Raw genomic sequence first — 22,052 nt, forward strand, 5'->3', positions numbered from 1 at the left:
TAAACAATTAACGGACTGAAAGCTTCTCACCTTTTCTCTCTGGTCCCACTGCGACACTTTTACTACAGAAAAACACATTTTCTGTAATTTTACACATTTATAGCGCAAATCTGGCTGAGATTGTTTTCCTTTACTACAGCTGTGTTTCTTTAACATGTAGAAAATCTGACCCAGAGCCTTGTGTTTGACACCCCTACAGTATCACATAATGGTGTTTGCAGTCTGCCCACTGATCCTGTCACGTGTGGCTCTTTTCTGAATATTCCACAAAGTGCACTGAGCCCGCTTTCGCCTGAATGAATGAACTCAGAACTGGAGTTTTTCCGCGCCGTGCCTGCAGGGGGGACCCTCAGCTCCGTCCCGACAGCTGACTGCACAGACGGATCTGCACACGCACACCTGTCTGTGTGAGAGCTGCAGTCGGCTGCAGTCTGGCCGGACCCTCAACCGGGCATCGCGACATTTCAGCCCGTCACCGCTTCTTTCGGGACCCGAGCGAGAGTCCGCTGAGCTTTACGCGCAACACGCACTCCGAAAACCCGGGAAGACTTCTGCGCCCCGCGGCTCTCCTGCGCTCTGAGTCTCTGCAGGTAGAAAACACGATGAACACGCAGCTGCTTTAAAGTGTGGACTTTTTTAACGCAGGCAGGTGCAGTGAGAGGCGCAGACCGCAGCGGAGTTTTAAAATAGATTTTAAAAGGTTTTATTAAACAGGTTTATTTAAAAGGTTTGGGGGGAGCTTTGGACACAGCTTCATATCTGTGCGGTTAAAATGATTGTGCTTACTGAGAAAGGTGCAGTTATTTTAATCCAGTGTTCAGTTTTGTAACTATCCATTCTTATGCCGGTACTTTACACATTTAATGATTATAAGAGTTACAGTCAGGGGCGTTTCCAGGGCTTTTAAAAATGAGGGAGCCCACAGGAAGTGGGAATCTTTAATCAGAAATGTAAAAAAAGACTTATGAGTTGATTTTCATGCACTCATTCAGATGGATTACAAAGACTTTAAATACAGTGTTGTGTTAAACAAGAGTTTTACAAAGTAGTGAGAGTATTTTGACTAAAGTAACCCCCCCCCATGGTTAGAGTCCATTTTCCCCTGAATTGTCTGAATTAAGAGATTCAAAGGGACACGGGGGAGTCTCCGGGCGTTTTTAAATGGGGTGGCACAAAAACCAAAACAACACAGTGGTGGGATTTCTGTTAAGCAACGGTTCTGCATGTAGAACATTAAATCTAATCAAATCTATAAGAAGCAGATCTCTGATGTTTTTTGAAGAGTTTCTGTGTAAAATATCTGAGCTCTATGATGCATGGCACACACTCAGTTAATATTTTACAAGGTTTTTGTTATATCTATGTTTTTTTAAATTATTATTATGAATCAGATCTGAATATGTTCAGAATGACAGTCATTCTGAACATATTCAGTAAAAGGACTAGATGCATTATCAGGGATTGTAACATCTCGTCCTTTTACTGAATATGTTCAGATTGAACATCATGGCAGTCAGTGTACATGCAGTTAAAAAAGTAACAGAACATTAATGTATAAATGAAGTTAACCTTATATACATTAATTTTTACAGAGCCCCGCAGGGGACATGGGAGAAAAAAAAATTAAGACGGACTTTGCGAGATCTCGCAAAAGTTGAATTCCAACAATGGCGGCAGCTACTTAGTTGTAATATTACTCTTTCTGGGTCACAAAATACACTTTTAAGATATTTTGAGGCGTGAATGTAGCTGTGTAAACGTCAGATATCTGCTCGGTTTACAAGACATCACATATTTGCAAAAGTGCTCCGATGTTTTCGGAGATCTGACACCCACTAGCTCGAAGCTAACGGGAGGTCGAGACCTACTACAGCCGGGAGGAACACCGCTCTCCCGGCACATCGTGCCTCGACCTCCTGGTCGGCTTCGAGCTGGCGGCCTCCGAAGAATGCGGCTAAAACTTTTGTGAGATCTCACAAAACTTTTGCGAGATCCCGAGTTTGTTTTGCGAGATCTCGCAAAAGTCCGTCTTAATTTTTTTTCTCCCATGTCCCTTGCGGGGCTCCGTAAATTTTAGTAAAACATTACTGTGATATTTCAGAACTTAACTTTTTTAATTGCTTTCTATCCACAAGTAGCACACATGCTTGACAGGATGACAGGATTTACATATTTACATTTTGGGGGGGGGATTATGGGTGATGGGGTAATAATTAAAGTGGACACTCTGGTTTGCAGAAGCGCTTTCAAAGGAAATAAACCATGAAGAAGGTTGTGATGGCTGCAAGAATATTAAAAACATGCACAGCATTGGGTGAAATATCTTCTAGTCCCTGCTGAACTGCCCCCAAAATTTAACGCTAAATATCAGATGATTTAGTTCCAGGTTAACTAAATCCAATTTATAAAGCTCCAATACTTGGATTTTATTTTAAAATGTTGTATTAAATTCATTTTAAGTGCAGAATGAGCTAAAAAACAAAACAAAAAAAGAACAACTAATTGGAGTGTGTGCACTTTTCCCATTGTGCATTGCTGCAGGCAGTAGTTTTACTGCTCCTGTTTTGTGATCTGTGACCTGTAGGGGCATTTGTTGGCTCTATTTTTCATGGTGAGGAGAAAAGATGTCTTCTTTTCTGTAAGAGTAGCCACACTACTTTAGGTACATTTTTTATTCTCAAAAACAGCCTTGCAGTTTCTGCAGTCCCTCTTGTTGCCTGTAGGGGGCAGACAGCATCACTGAATAAATGTTGTACAGATATCTCAGTGTTCAGGTGTCCATATACTTTTGCGTTCTGAAGTGTTGATCATCACCATATCAACACTAGTCTGAACCTCAAACAACTCTTTGAAACCGTGAGCCAAAGTGTGGAGCAGCTAACGTGTCCCCACAAGGATTAAACAGCCCCCACAAAGATAGATACACAAGTATAAAAACACACTCCCTCCCTCCCTTCATTTGTTTCTCTGTAGGGATTCCCCGTCCTTCTCCATTTCTTCACCATCACCATCTCATGCTCCAGGCCCTGGCTCTCGGCCCAGACACTGTTGACTGTTCCATGGAAACCCTGGCCTCTGTTTGGGTCCATGACCCCGTTGACCTCAGCGACCTCGGAGAGCAGCGTGACGAGTCATCGCCCGAATGGGGTGAGTCCAACTAACAGCATCAGATAGTAACAGTTAGTGAGAGGCCGAGGATGCAGAAGGCAGCTGTACTCTGCTGACTGCGATGTATTCTTCATGGAAGGAATTATTCTACATTTCTATAAATGCCACATTCAGCAGAGTGAGAATCAGCGAGCTGGAGGATCATTCATCAAACACAAGAAGCTCCCGGCATGTTCAACATGAGCGATCTGTCTCAGCTCTCTTTGCTGCAGATGGAAACATCCAGAACAGTTTATATTAAGATTCATCTTTTAATTTTCTCAGGCTCTTCTTTCTCCAAGAGTCCAATTTGTCAAGAATGCCCTGCCCTGGTTTCTCCACACTGCAGCTCCTCTAACGACCACTAGATGCTGCTGATGTGAAATCAGAGCCTCAAGACCAAAAACCAAGGGCTTTATAACCATCCACGCATTGTTGTGAAGACTTTTAATAACAATTAAAGGAAGTTTCGATGTGGTAGAAGTGAAACCAGTACTGATGAAATGGAAGAAACCTGCATTCTTACTAATGGCCAGCAGGGGGCAGCTCCTCTGGTTTAAATAGAAGTGTCATTATATAGAAGTCTCCATCCATCCATCCATCTTCATCCGCTTTATCCGAGGTCGGGTCGCGGGGGCAGCAGCCTAAGCAAAGAGGCCCAGACCTCCCTCTAGAAGTCTATGAGGATAAAAGCCTTCTGCTCATTTATGGTCGCGGCAGTTGGTTTCAAGTCCTTTTAAATCCAACGTGTTTTAAATTAGGGTCACATTAGAGTCAGCTCAAAGTGAGCCATGGTTTACCATGCGAATGAAAGGTCAGCCCCGCCCCTCACCTGTCACATCTGGTTTCAAAAAGCTAAGATAGCGGCAGCTAACACATGAATTATACTTCTGTGTCAGAATTACGCCGTAATTAACCGGAACCTTCTATGTAACCTGATGTGCACCTCCAGAGAAATGTAACTAGACGTCGGGTCGGTGCATACCACAAAGACTTGAATGTCGTGCAAGGTTGTGGTGTAGGAGAAAAATGAGTTTCTGGTTACGTCAGTTAGGACCCAGATTTCCTGCAGAAGTCTAAATCAAGCTATCAGTCCTCAGTTTGAGGATTTAAAATTGGACCTCAGCAACTAATGGGTGGTCTCACAGGTGGAAGCCTCTGGGCCTGAAACATTAAGACAAATCTATTTATTTGGTTATGTGGACACAAGTTTCAAAAGAACCAAATCTCTAATGCTCAGCTGGAGGTTGCTCCAATCTTGAGCATACACTCCTGTGTTAAAATGTAATAAAAAGCCTACTCTGACTTTGAGAGCATGGTTTTGAATCCAGAACTTCAGCCGGGCAAATAGTCTGACTAAATCCTCCACTGCCACCAGTTTAAAGTCTGCTGTGTGTCTTCCTCTCAGAGTCTCATTGTGTCTTTGACTCCACGCCTCCGGCTGCTCTGATGTGGACGGAAGATCTCTCTCCTCACCTCCAGAGAAACAAACAGGTACCAACAGGTTCTCACATTTAATTTATTATTGTTTTAGTGCACACGAACTACAGTTAGCTCAGCAGCTGAGGTTAAACATGGAGTGCAAAAGACACAACCTGACCCTCAACGTATAGCAGTTCCTTTTTGTCCTTTTTGAGTAAGCTACTGTAACACTTCTTATTTCAGCTGGTACACTGTGAACGTAAACATCTAGCACGTCTAACTGACAGCAATATTTGTTAGAGAGCATGCACAGGGTCAGAAATGAGTCCATCAGAGGGACAGCTCAGAGTCAGAGAGGCTGAGATGGTTTGGACATGTGCAGAGGAGGGACAGAGGATGATGAAGATGGAGCTGCCAGGCAGGAGGAGAAGAGGAAGACCTCAGAGGAGGTTCATGGATGTAGTGAACAAGGACAATGCAGAGGGTTGGTGTGACGGAGGCAGATGATCCGCTGTGTATTCAGTAAACCGTAACACATTTCAAAAGAACCGGTCGATGTGTGCCACTGAACCTCTGCAGTTCATATACCCGCGTCCTTATAATCTGCATTGCTGTGATGTGATTGTATCCTTCCAGCTCCAGGACACTCTGCTGCAGAGGGAGGAGGAGCTGGCCAGGCTGCAGGAGGAGAACAACAAGCTCAGAGCATTCCTCAATTCCTCCTTTGTGAGAAACCTGGAACAAAAGGCAAAGGTCCGTGCAGCATCAGACGCACTGACAGCAATAAACCAGCAGTCTAAACAAAGACACTCAGATCTTCATCTACTGAGCTGAGAGTCATAAAGACATATTTCACGTGTCCTGGGTGTGCCCGGGGGATTCTCCTTGTTAGTCATAGCTCCCCAAAAAGAGAAAAAATAACTTGCCTAGGAGAAACTAGTTAGACGCCCAAACCACTTTAGCTGCCTCCTTTCGATGTGGACGCTCTAGTCTTCCAAATGGCCGACCTCCTCACCTTATATCTAAGGCTGAACTGCTTGTAACGCCTATCTTGTGGTCGTAGTTGAAGGTAGGAACTATTCAGTAAACTACCAGGTATGCCCTCAGCCTCAGCTCTCACGTTAACACAAAAACTGGTATGGGTCCACATCACTGCTGACTTCATACCAACCCTATCAGCCTTCAGATCCATCGTCACCCTGTAGCTCTAACATGAATATGTTTTGTACAGAAGTAGAAAAATTATGTAAAACAAATTATGCCAACTGAAACATTCAGACACTGTTAATGAAACCATTGATCACTAATCCTGGAGACATCTCAAGTCTTTCAAAGTTCACTTTTATATCAGTCCAAAATGTCTTTTGCTCTATCAAAGCATTAAATGTTTTCCACCGATAAAGAAGATAATAACACACTGCTGTTATTCTGTCCTTGTTTCTTATAGAAACTAACTGCTGATGGGAGGAGGAAGCTGAAGAGAAGCCTGGCTTGCTTTGACAGTTTCTGTGGGGATCAGCGAGCGCCCCCCCAACAAATCAGCAAAAGAGTCTGCAGGAACCTCACTGCCCAGTTCTGCTCGGAGTCTTTAGAGACATCTGCTTGCTCAGAACCAAACCTGGACCTCTGGGTCCTTCGAACTCTGGGACTGAAGGATCGGGACACCATCGATACATCCGAGGAGTCCTCCTCTGAGTGGAGCCTCAGGAGTTTGGTTTACGATACTGCCGTCAATCCATCCTCATTCCCAGAATGCAATCCCAACTCTTCTTTCGGCCCTCCTGTCATCATATCCACAGATACTTCAGTCCACAGTTACTGTCAAAGAGCAACACATGGAACCAGCTGTAGGTACAGTGCTGCTGAATGCCAAGAAGCAAACTGTGAAAATCCTCCTGAGTCAGCTTCAAACTGCCCAGACGACTTCACTGCCACTCGAGTGAGCACACATTACGAGTTTCCTGAAGCCACGACCAGGACCTACAGCGCCCCGTCTGCTGAGACCTGTTCTCTCACTGCCTTCAGTCAAGTCCAGACTTTGGAGGGAAATCCTGCTGACCATCACTCTTACTGGTCTTCACTACAAGAAACCCAGACACCATCACAAGACACGATCCAGTTCAACCCACCAGCGGAAAGAGGCTTCCCCACCCCCGTGTTGCCTTCAGGTGCAGACCAACCCAGGAGTTCTGCTAGTGGCTTCATTCCAACGAGCCCATGTCATCCTCCGGCAGCACCACATACGCCTCGCAACCGGACAGATTTGGCATTCAGCATGTCCCTCAGTCCGTCCAGCAGCGTCAAGACCCACAGCTTCCCCCAGGGACAGGCCTTTGTCAGAAAGGACGTGGAGGGCCGGTGGAACTTTACCTGGGTTCCCAGACAAGAACCGTAGGAAACCAGATGGTCCTTACTCTGAAAGACAATCAAAAGCCTCACGTTGTCTTACTGCATAAACATCTCAGGCTGATCCTTTAGAACAGCAAGTTCAAGTGGACTCACTATGGCTTTTAGACAATGTTCTGGACTGAGTATCAAAAAATGCCTTGAAGGACCCTAAGATTAATCTTGAAGACCACACGGACAGATGTTTAAACAGCTCAGAGACCTTTGTCCTATGACAGCTTGAAGGAAACACCTCTTTAAGTCGCCTTTATGATGCCTATATTAATGACGGTTACTTGATTGCATTCTGTTTACTCAATAATCCAAAAGCTAAGAGTACAGTAGCAACTGGAAAAGAAAAACACGAGCCTGAGCAACCAAACCATTTTATTAAGTATAGATCTAATAAAAAAACATAATCTTAACTTAATGAAACATTCAAATTAACAAAACTGGCTAAAATAACACCTGTATGCGTTTAGTCTGTATTTGAAACTGCCACATAAAAATAATAGTACTGAAACTTTTGCTGCTTTGAGTCTGTATTTTCTACATACATATATGTGTATCACATGAACGTCAGTGAGGGACCAGAGCCATTATGACCAGATGACAAGTTCATTTCTGAAATCTTGTTGGCTCCTGCGAGTTAGCTGAGGACCTACTGACTATGGTTCAAGAGGGACTTTTAAATGGACCACGGCATTGGAAATGTGCTGAAGCCAACATTAAGCCCTGGGGCTGGAAATTAAGCCAAATCCAAAGTGCCCAAAACTGCAGTTCCTCTAATGTCCACCAGAGGCTCCAAAACTGAGGCAGTGGTAATAAAAACTGAGAGAGGCCGACAGTGATCACTGACTGTTTTTAGGGGCTTGTTCAGATTCAATAGAACAACATACAAAGCATTAAAACATGTTATAAACACAACAACGTTAATAAACACAGAGCAGTATTCATACGTCATCACTTAAAGACTGTCATGTTAAAATGTCCAACATTACAGCAGAAATAAACATTATAATTCCCTCGAAGAACAGGCAGACGCAAGTGGTTTTCTGTCACTGGTTTATTTGAAGACTTCTCTCCAAAGCCACCGTGAAAACTATACAGCATTAACAAAATAAAACTCAGCGTAAGACACAGCAGTAAAAACACAGTACAACAAACACTATAAATAAATACCTTGTTGGCTGCATGCTGCAAAAAGGGAATTAGCCGCCGTTCTTCTGAGGTTTCCTTTAACCGTTTAACCGTGTGTAGTTAAAGTCCACTTAACATGTCTTTCAATAAAAACCATCCTTTCTGCGCGCTTACAGGTGTTTTTCTTCGTTCTACCCAAAGAGGAAACTAGCGCAACTTGTAAGCGAACTTGACTTTCAAAATAAAAGCACCAAAACGTTGACTACAAAAAACAAACAAAGTAATGTACAGCTTAAACAATTTACAATCATGACATGGATCTTGACAAGATAAAAAAAATAATCCAAATTATATACAATGTCATCATGCCAACAGTTACAAACATGTTCACAGTTGTGCACAAACTTGTCACCTGGTCATATTTCACAACTGGTAAAGGTTACTGTTGTAAAGGAGTGTATTTCACCCCAAACCACCATCCTTTTCCAACTCTACCCCACTAGACTTTGGTGCCTTAAAAGAACCAGCGGGTGGAAATAAAAGTAAAAGCAAGTAAAAGTAAAACTACTCTGAATCAAAAAACAAAACCAAGTTCAAACACTAATTATGACGATTGCCATCATCCCTCCAACCTTCTCGCAGTGTTTAACATAAGAGTCATTGGGGTCTGATTCACTTTCTGAGTCAGCTTTAAATGATCACTAAAACAAATCACTGCTGTTTTAAACTTGGGGTTTAAAAAAACAACAGAAAAAGTTCGTTTTTATGGTTCACAGTGGATGGTGTTAACCATATTTCACATGTTTTCCATACTGGTGTGTTTTTAGAAACATTCTACCAATAAATTCAGCAAAAGTTTTTCAATGATCGCTGAAATTACAATTGATTCAAATGTGCCCAAAGCTGTTGTTGTTTATGTTATCATGTAGCTGTTTTGTTTTCAAATGCAAAGTTTTACTTTAAAATCTCCTTTTTCTACCATATCTATAAAAATGTGTCTGATAACACCGTCTGCCTACATGTGAGTCCAATTAACATGAAATTGTTTTCATATTATTTGGAAAAATATTTTCTTAACCCATGGTTTAAACTATCAGATATGTTTACATGTGAAAGCATTATCCAACGTAAAAATAAAATGTGCTTCATTTCTAAGTGTTGGACTCTAAATGTCAAACATGTCAAACAGCAAACACAGTTATTTATTAGAAGGTGTGTGGGCCAAACTAAAGCTTTTTATGAGCTTTATTTTTCCATTTAGGATGTCAGGGCACAGATTTGGCCCATAGCGTAGTCTGACCCCAACATCAGCTGACATTAGCTCAGTCGCCACAAAAGCTCATTTCCTTGGAGGTGTTTGGTTCCGAACCAAAGACGTGGACACTTGAGAGGTTCAAATCTCAGAGATTATCTGTCCAAGAGTTTGTTCACTGAGACACTCCACAAGCTGTTTTCACCCAGACAACCACCGAGAGACGCCTGCCTTTCAATTCAATTCAGTTTTATTTATACACCAACTCACAACAACAGTCACCTCAAGGCGTTTTATACTATAACCCTACAATAATACAAACAGAGAAAAAACCAACAATCATATGACCCCCTATGAGCAAACACTTTGGCGACAGTGGGAAGGAAAAACTCCCTTTTAACAGGAAGAAACCTCCAGCAGAACCAGGCTCAGGGAGGGGCGGGGCCATCTGCTGTGATTGGTTGGGGTGAGAGAAGGAAGACAGGATAAAGACATGCTGTGGAAGAGAGACAGGGGCTGTATCCCAATTCAGGGTCTGCAGCCTTAAAGGCCGCATTTTAAGGCCGATTACGTCACAGCGACGCGACGAAGGCTGTCCCAATTCGAAGGCTGCTCGAAATGCAGCCCTCAAATGCGTCCTTCATTTCCCTGAACTTTAAGGCTGTGGCGGTGCAGACTTCGTGGCCCAACATATCCTAGAATGCATAGCGCGGCGGTGGGTGTGGATAATTTTGCCGAAAAAAAACGGCGGATGAGGGGCGCCCAAAGAGTAACTTAGTAAACTAAGTGCTGAATATTATGTCACTTATTTATGTGCAAATGTTTAATAACTAAGAACATTAAAACATTACTGTTGGCCACATGTTGGCAAAGTCATGTGACATCAGTGACGTTTGTACTAACTTGGTTTTAAAGCCTTTACTTTAAAATATACGGCGTTCAATAGCTGAGCTTAATCTTACAGAGAATGATCAAAGCTCATGTAGAAACAAACAAACAAATGAACAAACGATTTTCTCCTTCATTTCTGTCAAACAAAGCTGTATGACACGTTTCCAGCTGTTAGTATCATGGTTGCTAGGCAACCTGGGCAGCGCAACGGAGGCTAGACCGTCCCATTTCACAAGCCTCGCACTTCCGGCCTTAGCGGTCTTTAAGTACGCGGCCCTTGAGGATCGTTGAGGCTGCAGACCCTGAATTGGGATACAGCCAGAGATTAATAACAAGAGAAGTCTACTAACACATAGTGAGTGAAGAAGAAACACCCAGTGCATCATGGGAATAAGCAGCCTAAGTCTATTGCAGCATAACTAAGGGAGGATTCAGGGTCACCTGCTCCAGCTCTAACTATCCGGTTGTTCAGTGATGACGTGACGAATCCTACTTCCGGGCCTAAAGTAGTCTGCGTTTAATATGGCTTTTGTGTTGTTAACATGTTTAATGTTTTGTATTTTCTTCTATTTGATCTCAAAAAGCTCCTAAAACACTCAGTGATCACTGTTGACCTCCCTCGGCTTTTATTACCGCTAATCATTTATTTAAGCTCAGTTTTTAAAACCTTAGGATGTAACTACAGCCCAGCCCATGCAGCAGTATATGAATGACTAACCTCGTATTGTGGATGGATTATCTCAGTTGTTCTCTGGCTGAAGTTTGGTCCTTTTACAGCATCCTGCCATGCGATTACATTTGTTCCTGACCACCGAGAACACTCACGTTAACTTTTATCGAGTGGAAAAAAAGTTAGCTTGTTTATATTATGCTAACATAGCTGTGTCGCTAGCGGTCACGTAGCACATCATTATATAGCAGCTAGCCCAACTTCAGTAACCCTACAAACGTCACTGCTGTTTAGTTTTCTGTCTTCATTTATGTTGGAAGTGATAGCAGAGCTGTACGTTTGAATTTGTTTCCAAACCCCGCAGTCAGGACATGCTATATTGTATTTAGATAGAAGCTAGCGAGCTAACTCCCTGCTAACTTCTAACTGCATTAAATTTCATAAATTCCGTTTTCATGGATGACTGGATGTTAAACTCAATTGTTACACCTGGTAGAGCAGAACGCTGATCATTTTATTAAAGATGAAAGACTTTAGACAGTTTTTAACTCTCAGTAATGCCATAGTGATCGTTTGATATATGGACCTGCAGCGGAGTTTAGACCCAGACACGGCTAGTGACGTCAGACTGAACAACCGGATATGCTTTACCAAAAGGAAAGTTTGAGGCCTAATCTTGAAAGTAGAGATAGTGTCTGTCTCCTGAATCCAAACTTCCCTGTCCTGTGTTGAGGACAGCAGAGCCTCATCACATGCAGACCTGAAAGGACAGCAGAGGGTGTCCACATACTTTTGGTCACGCGGGCGTCTCCTGCACTCCTGGAAACACTAAAAACATTGGAGTGATGCTGTATTCAGATGTAGCAGGTGTGATGAGTTTTCAGGAAGCTTTCTGATTCGAGGCACGCTAAGAATTAAAGTTTTGTGAGTTTGCTCTTCGTCTGTTACCAGTTAAACCAGTCTGACCGTCCTCCTCCTCGCCCTCACCTCCCTCTCTTCTCAGGAACAAAAGGAGGCCTGCGACTCCCCAGAGACGCCCCCCTCACATCCTCCTCCACCCCGATCCGCCCACGCAGGTAAAGATGATGGGTTTTACTTTCTCCCTGGGGGTTCTCAACATGGGGTCCTGGCCCTGCCACGGGTCCCCTGAGAGCGAAGCAGGACCGAGGGAAAGATGGGAGCGAGCAGTGTCCGTGGCGGGCCGACCGAGGAGGGTATCTCTAATGAGAAGGTTAAGACCGGCTGCAGATGTCCGACAGATTGGAGGCTCTTTTAGGGCTGGAGGGACCCGGAATCTGGCAGGAATGTGAAAGGAGGGTCGCTCTGGATCACAGACTCTGAGTGTCGGCCAGGGAGAGGGGTCATTAAAGAGGGCGGCCGGCTGAAACTCGATCCACGCCGGCTTACCCGGGAAACAACCCGACAGCTTGGCTCGCCTCAGATTGCTGCAGCTAATGAGTCGACACATTTCACACAGGTAAGCTTTCTCAGCTCGCCACTTGTTTCAGTTTCTGGACGGAGGACCTGAGCTCAGGTTTCTGGGGTTTTTCATCTTCTACACCCACTAAACCTCCACCTGCCCTCCGCAGCAACACTCAGCGTCACTGAGCCACTGAGCTGCAGCAGCTACAACTACACACTGACACCTGAACAAGTGCTTTACATCAGTTAAGCTGCGATGAAATAAAGGCACGAAGAACCTTTTCAAAGTCTCTGAAGCATCAGTCAGGTCACACAGCCTTACGTGTTCAGTCTTTGTCTAATATTACTGTAATGAACTTTAACCTTTAACATGCGAACTGAGGCCTGCACGGTCTGAACTCAGGGTTGGACGTCCACTCCTGGGAAGACTGCAGCTTTGTGCACACACGGAGAGGAACTCTGTGTTCAGTATCTGGCCTGAGGAGCAGCCAGGGATCGAACCTCCTGAGCTGCAGCCAGTGTTTCACAGTGTTTCAGCATTTTGCCTCAGTTTATGTTAAACAGATAATGACACAGTGTAGTATCTCATGTGTTTTAGTGCATTTTTATTCACCTGATTTAAAGACCTGCTAACTACAGTTATGTTCAGATACATAAAACCAGAGCAGAGCCAGAGCTGTACATCCAGGCTAAAAGTGAAGGACAGTCCCAGTTTCCTGCTGATGCACAGCGCTGCATGCACACAAGAACAACACGATTCAGTGTATGAGTGCCATAAGAATAACAGAGAGACTTTTAATTAGAAATTCATTTGGAATATGAATCTGCAGGCGACGTTAACCTCCTGTTTAAACACAACAATTAATGAAGGAAGAGTGGCGAGATAAAGAACGCCTGCACACACTGCTCTGGACTGTGTGTGTGTGTTTAAACGATATCGATTCTTCTCTAACAGTAATTAGCTGATTGATGAGGGAGCTTCACAGTCAGGACTGCACACACACACACACACACACACACACACACACACACGGTGACAGACTGACCGAGCACCCGCCGTGTTGTCGCGCTAATTGCTTTTAGGTAATGCGTCATGTATAAGTGTATGGATGATGCTGACCTCTGACCTCTGGATGGAGTGATCAGTGAGAGAGAAAACCTGATGAGATGTGATGAGAGTCCTGCCGCTGCGTCGGGTTAATGTGCGTTTAGAGAACAATGAGGAAGTGAAGGGCGAGTGGACACGCCGAGGATCAAACAGCCAGCCAGGAGAAAATAGATGAAAAAATAGAAATGAAAATTAAGACTTCACAGTCGCCTCTGTTGGTGCACAGCGAGCGTTTTCATTGGTTTATCATGGGTTTATAATCTGTAGCTGATGGATTTAATAAGAGATAATCCTGTTTTGCATGGATGCCTAACTTTATTGTAACACCTGAGCAGAGACACTGTGACTCTCTCACTCTTATTTATATTAATAATAATTAATAAATAAAAACCAAAGTAAGAGGAAAATCGATATGAGACAATCTGAAAAAGTGCAAAATGGTAAAATTTGTGTTAAGGAACAGAAATCAGCATATTAAATATAGATGAGTGTGTGTGTGTGTGTGTGTGTGTGTGTGTGTGTGTGTGTGTGTGTGTGTGTGTGTGTGTGTGCACGCGCGCTGAGTTTAATGGTTGATGAGTCCTAATGGCATTCTGTGTGATGATAAGTAACTACACACCAACTGTCTTCTGCTCAACAATTAACTCACTGTCACCACACACACACACACACACACACACACACACACACACACACACACACACACACACACACACACACACACACACACACACACACACACACACAGACAATGAGGTGGAACCATCACTGAATCGTATTTGGACAAAAGGTTAAAGGTCCCCGTGAGCTACCATCCATGGAGCTGCCAGATCCACGCTCTGTAGCTAACTGGCTAACAGCCTCCATGTTGGCTTACTGTGGAAATGACAGGTTTCTCCGTCTCATCCAGGTCGGGGGTCAGTCTGAGTGGAGATGCCCAGACGTCCCCTTCCTGGTCACTTCCTCCAGCTCTTCCAAGGACTCCCAAACAACCCCAGAAACATAATCTCTACCCCTGGTCTCTGGTCCACCGGGCGCTTGTCCTCCCAGCTGTACACGCCCAAAACATCTTGTCCAGGAGGCACCCTGGTCAGATGCTAACCCCGAGTCCCTGCTAAATGATCAAGGCCCTCTCCCTCTCTGAGAGCCCTTGTGAAGAAGCTCGTTTCCACTGATTTCATCCACTTTCATTCTTTCAGTCACTGCTCACAGCTTGTGACTGCAGGCTGAGGGCAGAGAGCTTATAGCAGTGGAGTGGTTTGGGTGCCTATCAGTGAGCCCTATCACTGATCAGGGAAAATCAGTGAGATAAGAAAACCTCTCTGATGATTACAAAATCAAAGGACCAGTTCACCCTGCCCAGGCCAGGGCGACTGGGGCCCCGCCCTGGATCCAGGAGGAAGGGCTGGAGGCCAAGTGTCTGCTGGACGGGGACAAACCTGTCACCTACAAGTCATTGATGTCAGAGGACATTAGCTTATTTTATGGAGCTGGTGTGAGTGTGCTGTATACATAAAGATGCTGAAAAAACCTGTAAATGTCCATCAGCTTCCCCTGCTTCAGCTGTAACAGGTTAACGATCGAACAACCCTTAATTTTTATTCTTGTCATTTCATGATGTCAAACAGTCCGAGTTCTTCCACCACCACAGAGTGACGTTACAGAGGATCCAAGCACACCGCTGTGGTTCGAGGAGTCAGCTCTGAATTCTGCTTCCTGTCACAGAGGACTGGAAGACGAAAGTGGACACCGAGAGTTATGGTCTGATCAAAGCTCAGGAAAGATGAACGAGGCTTCGATATGGACTAAAAACATTGCGGAAGTGAAGCAACTGTGCAAAAGTAAGGAGACAGAAGTCAATACAAGCATCTAACGCCACATCCGGATATATCAAAACTGGCACGTTAGGCCCTGAAGTACTTATTTGATCATCTGACTGTATATTCGTGTCTTCGTGTTTCCGTGTTTCCAGAGAAAATCTGAGTAAACTGATCAAAGTCAAAGTGAAAAGAAATGCGGCGGAGGAGGTCGAGGAGGCGGGCGAAGGAATTTTCAGTCAATGGTGGATCAAATAACGGCGGTCGCGTGTTGCAAGCGTGCATTGAATGTAAATTTGCAGAGACGACCTTTGGTACAGTAGGCAACACACACACACTGTAATTAATAACCAGTTGAACCAGTCCACACTGGGAACATCAGACTGGATTACACATAAATATCTAAGCTGGTAACGCTGTGGTTGGGGGGTTGATGGGGTGTGTGCAGCTCTGTTTCCTTTACACTTTCCTCCACCTGTCCTTAGCACGTCAGCTATAAAAGAACTGATTGTGTTTCTTCTGTATCTGACCAATGATGTGACGGCTGTTTGGTCAGTTCCTCTGATAAACTGTCCAAGACGTCAGAGCTCCAGTTTGTTGCAGCCATAGAAGCTAGATAGCGTTCCACTGTAAATACGGTGATGTATGGCTCCCACAAACCAACATGGCAGCAGTCAAAAGGGTTCAAAGCGGCGAGTGACGTGATGGTGAAACTTTCCTCTGTCGGGGCTGCCGGGGGCTCTGATGCATGTTTATTCAGGCTAACGCACAGCTGTAAATAAAGTTTGAAGACTGCAGCGTTCAGCTGTCGTGCTCATCTTTTATAAATCCAACATGCATGCAGAGGATCTGTGACGCTGCCAGAGGAAACTCCTCTAACTAAACTTTTAATCGATGTCCTGCTGCTGCGGCGGCGTCCTGCTGGCAGGGACGAGAGGGTCTGACTGAGCAGCGGCTCGCATTAATAAACGCTGATGAGCCTGTTTTTCTTTAAAAGCCATTTCTGCTTTATTAGTGCGAGCAGAGTAAAGAGCGACAGGTAGAGACAGATGAGAGGAGCGGGTAAAGGTCATGGTGACAGTGATGCTCAGTGGCGCTCATAGAGCATATCTCCAGCTAATCCCTCTGCTAATACAACCAGTCACAGTCACGCCATTATTTCAGGCTTTAGTCTGAGACCGCGGTAGCAGGAACACTGCACTGGGCTTTTAGCTCATCAGACTCTTTTAGGGGTTTGGGAGTAAAATTTAAGTTTAGGTAAGTTAGGCTTTGACACTTTGTTAAAATGATTAAAATTAGAGTTAAGAGGCCTGTGAATGCATTAATGTCACGGCTGTTCCTTCCCCTACTCATGGACCGGAGCGGGAAGCAGCCAAAGTATGACAACCACTTATCCAGAGTACCTCAGCACTACTCTTCATCAGAGCCCCCCAAACACAGCCAGCGAGTTTGAAGTGGATTGGTTTAACAGCTGCTGAGATAAGCAAAGAAAAGAGATGGAGATACGGAAGTTTCTTCGTGTGGAAACACCCTGTTTGTTAGTGGAAGTGACCTGGAATAGAGCCTGTTTGTTATAGTCATCGGCCTTTCTGCTGTTGTCTATGAATGTGAAGGTTTAGTAACTGCAAATACTTAAATACTGTAGCATGAAATGATCATACTTCATAGTCCACACAGCGTCGCTGTCACAGCGAGGAGGCGGAGCAGTCGCCCCCCTGCAGCATACCTGCATTGTTCTGACAGACAGTGAAGCAGCACCAGTCCAACTGTTTGCTTGTGACTGTGTTGTTGCCTGTTTTGGGCGGAGCATAGATTCTCACGCCGCTGTTTCCTGGAACACATTTCTGTGAGACTGTGCCACAAATCATTGTTAAAATACACGGAGGTGCGTTTGCTGCTCTCTGCAGACGAGCTGTCGAACACCATCAATGAGCTGCTATTGATCTCTGCGTGCACACAGCAGGAGATGATGGATGATTTAAATTTAACGCTCAGGTTTTTTGTGTTTCAGGGCTTCGGCCAAAGACGCCACTTAAACATTAATTAATTAGAAAACAACTGCAGCAGTTCAAAAACAGCTAATGTCACTGGTCTCTGGCTCATACGTCTCTGACGGGGTTCAGCGGTTTGTGTCTCAGCTGAAGGTGGCGTGTGAACTGCCAAAGCCTCCCCTGTGCAGTGAGGAAACAGCGTGTTTGTGCAGTTTGGTAGATACCTGCTGGACGAAGGTCGAGCTCACCTAATCACCAGGAGAGGAGCTGGACCGCAGGACGGATACACTCACATCCTGGTCCCTGGACGTCGGGCTATTCTCCGGTGAATGAGACGGTTGTGTCAGTAAAGTTTGTGCTTACATTTGTACTTTGGTGATAATTTCTAAGAGTAAGGAATCACAAGATGAAAAGTTAAACCAGACTACAACCAGTAATTCTCAGGAGCAGTTTATTAAAAGACAAAACAAGAGCAGGCCAGCAGACCAATAACTGAAACTCCCTGAAACCAGCCACCTAATCTCACCCAATTGATTCAATTTTATTTACATAGCATCAAAACACAACAACTCAAGTCACTTTACATTGTAACAAACTTACAGTAATACAGAGAAAAACCCAACAATCATATGACCCCCTATGAGCAGCACTTTGGCAACAGTGGGAAGGAAAAACTCCCTTTTAACAGGAAGAAACCTCCTGCAGAAGCATGTGGCCTGTCTACATTCCCAGTGACCAACAGGGAATGGGAGAGCACGAAGACAGTACAAAGACACTCTGTGGAGCCAGAGATTAATAACAAGCCTTCCTGTGTTTGCTTCACTTTCCTGTTACTTCCTTAGTTTCTCGTGGCTCTGTTCCTGTTGGGTTCGGCTCTGATGTTGGTTTATGTCAGAGGGAAGGCTCAGATCTCCCAGCTGAGTGGCTTCCCTTCTCTTTGGTAACTTTGGCGCGCCTTCTGTTGGCCATGGTTAATTTCTTTTGCTTCTTCTTAGATGTTAATAACTGACAGATTTCTTGGAACCACTTCACTCTTTTTAGTTAGGCGGGACGTGATGTGTAGAAAGACTTTCTGGGGGTTGTGACAGTTGACAGTAAGAATTCAGGTTTTTTATTAATCCATGCGTGCTGCCCTGATAAATATATAAACCTCATGAAAACAGAGGCGATACGCAGACTGTGCGTACTAACTCTGGACACACAGGAACTCCCACACTCAGGCTGGTGGTCGAACAGCGACACCTGCTGGTTTGTGCTGATTTAGCCTCTCATTTACGTTTCTGCTGATTTTCCCACCTGAAGTCACTTGTTACCGTCAACGGATCAGATTTGTTTAGGAAGTTGTGTAAATGACCCAGAAGTGCTTTCTTAATCACATCAGCAAAGGATGCGCTGGAGGATCCTTTGTAAAGGAAAGCAGTTAATGACATCCCACAATTCATAGCTGTGGACCAACATGTTCATTAATGATAATGTGTTTTCCATTTCATGCCATAACATGTTTGAACCTGTGTCAGGAAAAGTGATTAAGAAAAGACGTTTGATGAGAATGTCAAAATAAAAGTCCTGCAACTACATTTAAGCTGCTCAGTGACTATTTCTGAGCCTCAGTCAGTAAAGCACAGAAGAAGCTCATAATCATTAGCATTAAACATGTGCTCCCAAAGAGCCAAGACATCTGACGGTGAAACACATTCCTCCATCAGAGGTGGAAAAAACAATCACCTCAACTGTTTCAGCACGTTTTCCACAATCCACTAAAAATGAATAATTAAAAGAAATTTCAGATGCCAAACAATTATCATCGTCAACATAGATTTTTATTAACCAGTGTCTCTTTATAGAAATGGTATCACATCACGTACAAGCACGTTTAGTCTGTCCACGTAAAGATGAGCAGTGCCATCTCTTTATTAGTCATCAAAGAAAAGCAGGGTTTGATCTGAGAACAGCCGCTGACATGCAGAAACAGCAAAGCTACAAGAGGAGATAACACTGATTAAAGGTCTCGGGTGAAAACAGACGGGGCTGTGGAAACATTATGAAATCAACATAAATAACGAGGGACTCCTTTTCTATTAGAAAACACAGAGACTAAAGTAAGATATATAAAAATAAGGCATTTCCAGTTATTTTATAGGTGAACTGTGATTTTGTTAGCAGCTAGTGTCGTCACCTGTCGTGTGGTGGCGGGCTGATGAGCTACTTTCATCCATGATACATGAACCTGGATTGTTCTCATGTTCTTGTCATTTATCGTCAGTGGGTGTAGCAGCAGCAGCCCCTTTGTCCACCTGTCAATCAAAGAGGCCACACCCCCAACAATGCAAATTTTAAGCCTTAAGATCATTTAAACAGGAGAGTTAGCCAAAGAGAACGAAACCGTTTGTAAACACGTTGATTTCTGCTGTAAGATCAGACATTTCAACATCTGTGGGGACTGACTCACTGCTGGAGCCTCAAGAGGCCATTAGAGGAACTGCAGATTTTGGCACTTCAGCATCAGCTCAATTTTGAGGTTGATTCTCGTATAAAAGCCTTAAAGATTCAAAGTGTTTTGTTGTGTTGGTTTCATATTTTCACTGTGAGCTGTAAATCTTGTGAATTAAGGAAAGACACTGAAAACTTTGTCCCTGAGTTTGTCCTTAAGGCAGCGTTTCTCTGTGGCCTCGATGCAGTTTTACTAGAGACCAAATAAGGGAAACAATACTCTGGTTTATTAAAAGGTGTATTAACTTCCTCAATATGGACAAAAGTACGGGACCACCTACGTAAGACAGCTGTAAGAGCTGCTTGGCCATGCAAGAGGAACTTTGGAGCGCTGCAGCCTTTGACTCAACAGAGCGTCGGCGACTTTTGCAAACTGTGCGCCCGAACACTCGAGACCTCGTTCAATTACTTTACACAGTCTGTCACTGCATGGCCGAGTGCCTAAAAGCTTCCACTTTGAAATAATACCCCCGAAAGCGTGGTGAAACATTTAGGAGGGAAGTCGGACTTGATGCAACAATGGTTTCCTGTTACAGCACCTACTTCAATTCAAACTGACAACCCCTGAATTCAATAATTAGGAGATGTGACCCAGTACTTTTGTTCATAAGCGTAGTTCTTGTACTATTGCAGAAGTTCTGAAACCTTCAAGATCTGCCATTTAGATCAGCGGTCCCCAACCCCCGGGCCTTGGCCCGGTACCGGTCCATGAGTCGTTTGGTACCGGGGCGCGAGAGTTGAGGCTCAGGTGTTTTTATCGGTTTTCAGCATTATTTTGTTATTGTTTTTATCGTTAACTCGGTTTTCCTGGGTCTTTTCACGTGTGATATGAATAAATCTTTTTTTCGGTACCGGTACTAGTTTTATTTTGTTGCATTTATCTTAAAGGCCGGTCCGTGAAAATATTGTCGGGCATAAACCGGTCCGTGGCGCAAAAAATGTTGGAGACCGCTGATTTAGATCATCCTGAAATATACGGATCTCCTGCTCTCCAGAGGATGAACTCTAAAGATTTGAATTACCCCTGGACTTTGCTGTCTATCGCCTCCCTCAGGACAAACCCATCTTAATGTTTCTTCTGACCTCCCAAACACTTGTATTTTCCTGACGTCATTTGAATGCAGCATCTCCTTTGAGTTAGAAATAAAGGTCTTTATCAAAGGGTGGAGTTGGTGCCATTTTCACCACAAGCTCCACCCCTTTTCCCTCTACGATGGAAGAACTTCCTCAGACGTCCTTGAACTGCTCACCGCCTGCTGCTGGTTGTGTTTCCCCATTTTGTTCTCCGGACTGATAGTGAGGGCGGAGTCAGAATCTAGGTGGTGTATGAGGGTGGGGTTAGGAGAGCAGTGAGCATCATGGGCGGAGTTAGGAACTGGGTTGGGGTGTGTTTCTGGGACCGGGTCTGAACGAACTTCTGTCCTATCGCATGGTTCCTGCTGTGTTTGTGTCTCTACTGTAAGCTCCACCCCTGCCCCCTCTACATTGCCCATAAACCCAGCGCACCCTGAGCAACTCCTGCTGTGCTGTGGCCCCTCCTCCATATTTATGACCCCTCTCTTGAGGTACCCTCTGGGCCGCGTCCGCCTGTCTCTGCGGCTAACATTGGTACGCCCGTTTCGGTGGCCCTGATTGGTTCTGTCGCTCTGGCTCTGGATCCGTTGAGCCCTCTGCAGGGCCATGGCAGCCAGGTCTGAGTGCGATGATGTGCTGTCGATCAACCTCCTGCCCAGAGCGAGTGGGCGGACGGGCAGTGCCAGCCTCAGCCTGAGCCAGAAGCGAGAGCGCCGCGGTTCAGATCGGGTTCCTCGCCATGTGACGGTGGTGATGGTGGCCTGACGGAGCTGAGGGACCTCCACGCAGGCCAGTTTGCTGACTGAGCGGTAAACCACAGCGATAATAGAGGCTCGGAGACTATTCTCGAGGTACAGACCGAGACGACACTCCAGGAGACTGAAGCTCTTTTCTGCCAGGAAGTTTGGGCTGAGAACCAAGAGGAGGCGGCGGCTCCGCTGCATTGACTGCAGGATGGCCTCTGATAGGTCTGACAGGGGACAGACAAAAAGACTCAAGGACTGCAGCTCAAGGTTCAGCTTACATCCACACGTACACGGGTACTTTTAGCTCTGCCACGAAGGAGACGTGGCAACTTTAGTTTGTCTGATCGTTCCAGAGTTACTGAAAATGTTACGGATAGATCTGCATAAACATTTCACCATAACATTAAAGGGATTCTTCACTTGAGATATGTCAATGTTGGACATTTAGTTGCAAATCTTCAGGAAGACACATCAAACTGGGAGACATTGTCTTTATG

At 44.7% G+C, this 22,052-nt stretch overlaps 2 protein-coding genes across 3 annotated transcripts; one reads left to right on the plus strand and one right to left on the minus strand.

Moving 5' to 3' along the window:
* The first annotated feature begins 420 nt into the window (after positions 1-420).
* On the plus strand, positions 421-8,978 carry gmnc (geminin coiled-coil domain containing). Of its 2 annotated transcripts, none has more exons than XM_080888905.1 (5): positions 421-590; positions 2,974-3,147; positions 4,556-4,641; positions 5,206-5,322; positions 6,017-8,978. In XM_080888905.1, exons 2-5 carry the CDS (start codon positions 3,015-3,017, stop codon positions 6,962-6,964), a joined length of 1,284 nt encoding a protein of 427 aa, XP_080745031.1. In that variant the 5' UTR covers positions 421-590; positions 2,974-3,014; the 3' UTR covers positions 6,965-8,978. The 2 variants fall into 2 exon arrangements, with proteins under 2 accessions (XP_080745031.1, XP_080745032.1); XM_080888906.1 differs by having other exon boundaries at positions 3,024-3,147.
* Positions 8,979-17,689: 8,711 nt separating this feature from the next.
* On the minus strand, positions 17,690-21,831 carry LOC308401856 (uncharacterized protein). The gene has a single exon (XM_080890309.1). It carries the CDS (start codon positions 21,751-21,753, stop codon positions 20,944-20,946), a length of 810 nt encoding a protein of 269 aa, XP_080746435.1. The 5' UTR covers positions 21,754-21,831; the 3' UTR covers positions 17,690-20,943.
* Between the last annotated feature and the right edge of the window lie 221 nt (positions 21,832-22,052).

Source organism: Rhamphochromis sp. 'chilingali', assembly GCF_963969265.1.
Source record: "Rhamphochromis sp. 'chilingali' genome assembly, chromosome: 8".
In the NCBI taxonomy this organism is placed as follows: domain Eukaryota; kingdom Metazoa; phylum Chordata; class Actinopteri; order Cichliformes; family Cichlidae; genus Rhamphochromis; species Rhamphochromis sp. 'chilingali'.

What these genes read in the sequence shown, in the direction of transcription:
- gmnc (XM_080888905.1), top strand. Translation starts at nt 3,015, where the DNA reads ATGCTCCAGGCCCTGGCTCTCGGCCCAGACACTGTTGACTGTTCCATG. An exon ending in CGAGTCATCGCCCGAATGGG is followed by an intron (nt 3,148 to 4,555) that starts GTGAGTCCAACT and finishes TCTTCCTCTCAG; the next exon opens with AGTCTCATTGTGTCTTTGAC. An exon ending in ACCTCCAGAGAAACAAACAG is followed by an intron (nt 4,642 to 5,205) that starts GTACCAACAGGT and finishes GTATCCTTCCAG; the next exon opens with CTCCAGGACACTCTGCTGCA.
- LOC308401856 (XM_080890309.1), bottom strand. Translation starts at nt 21,753, where the DNA reads ATGCAGCGGAGCCGCCGCCTCCTCTTGGTTCTCAGCCCAAACTTCCTG.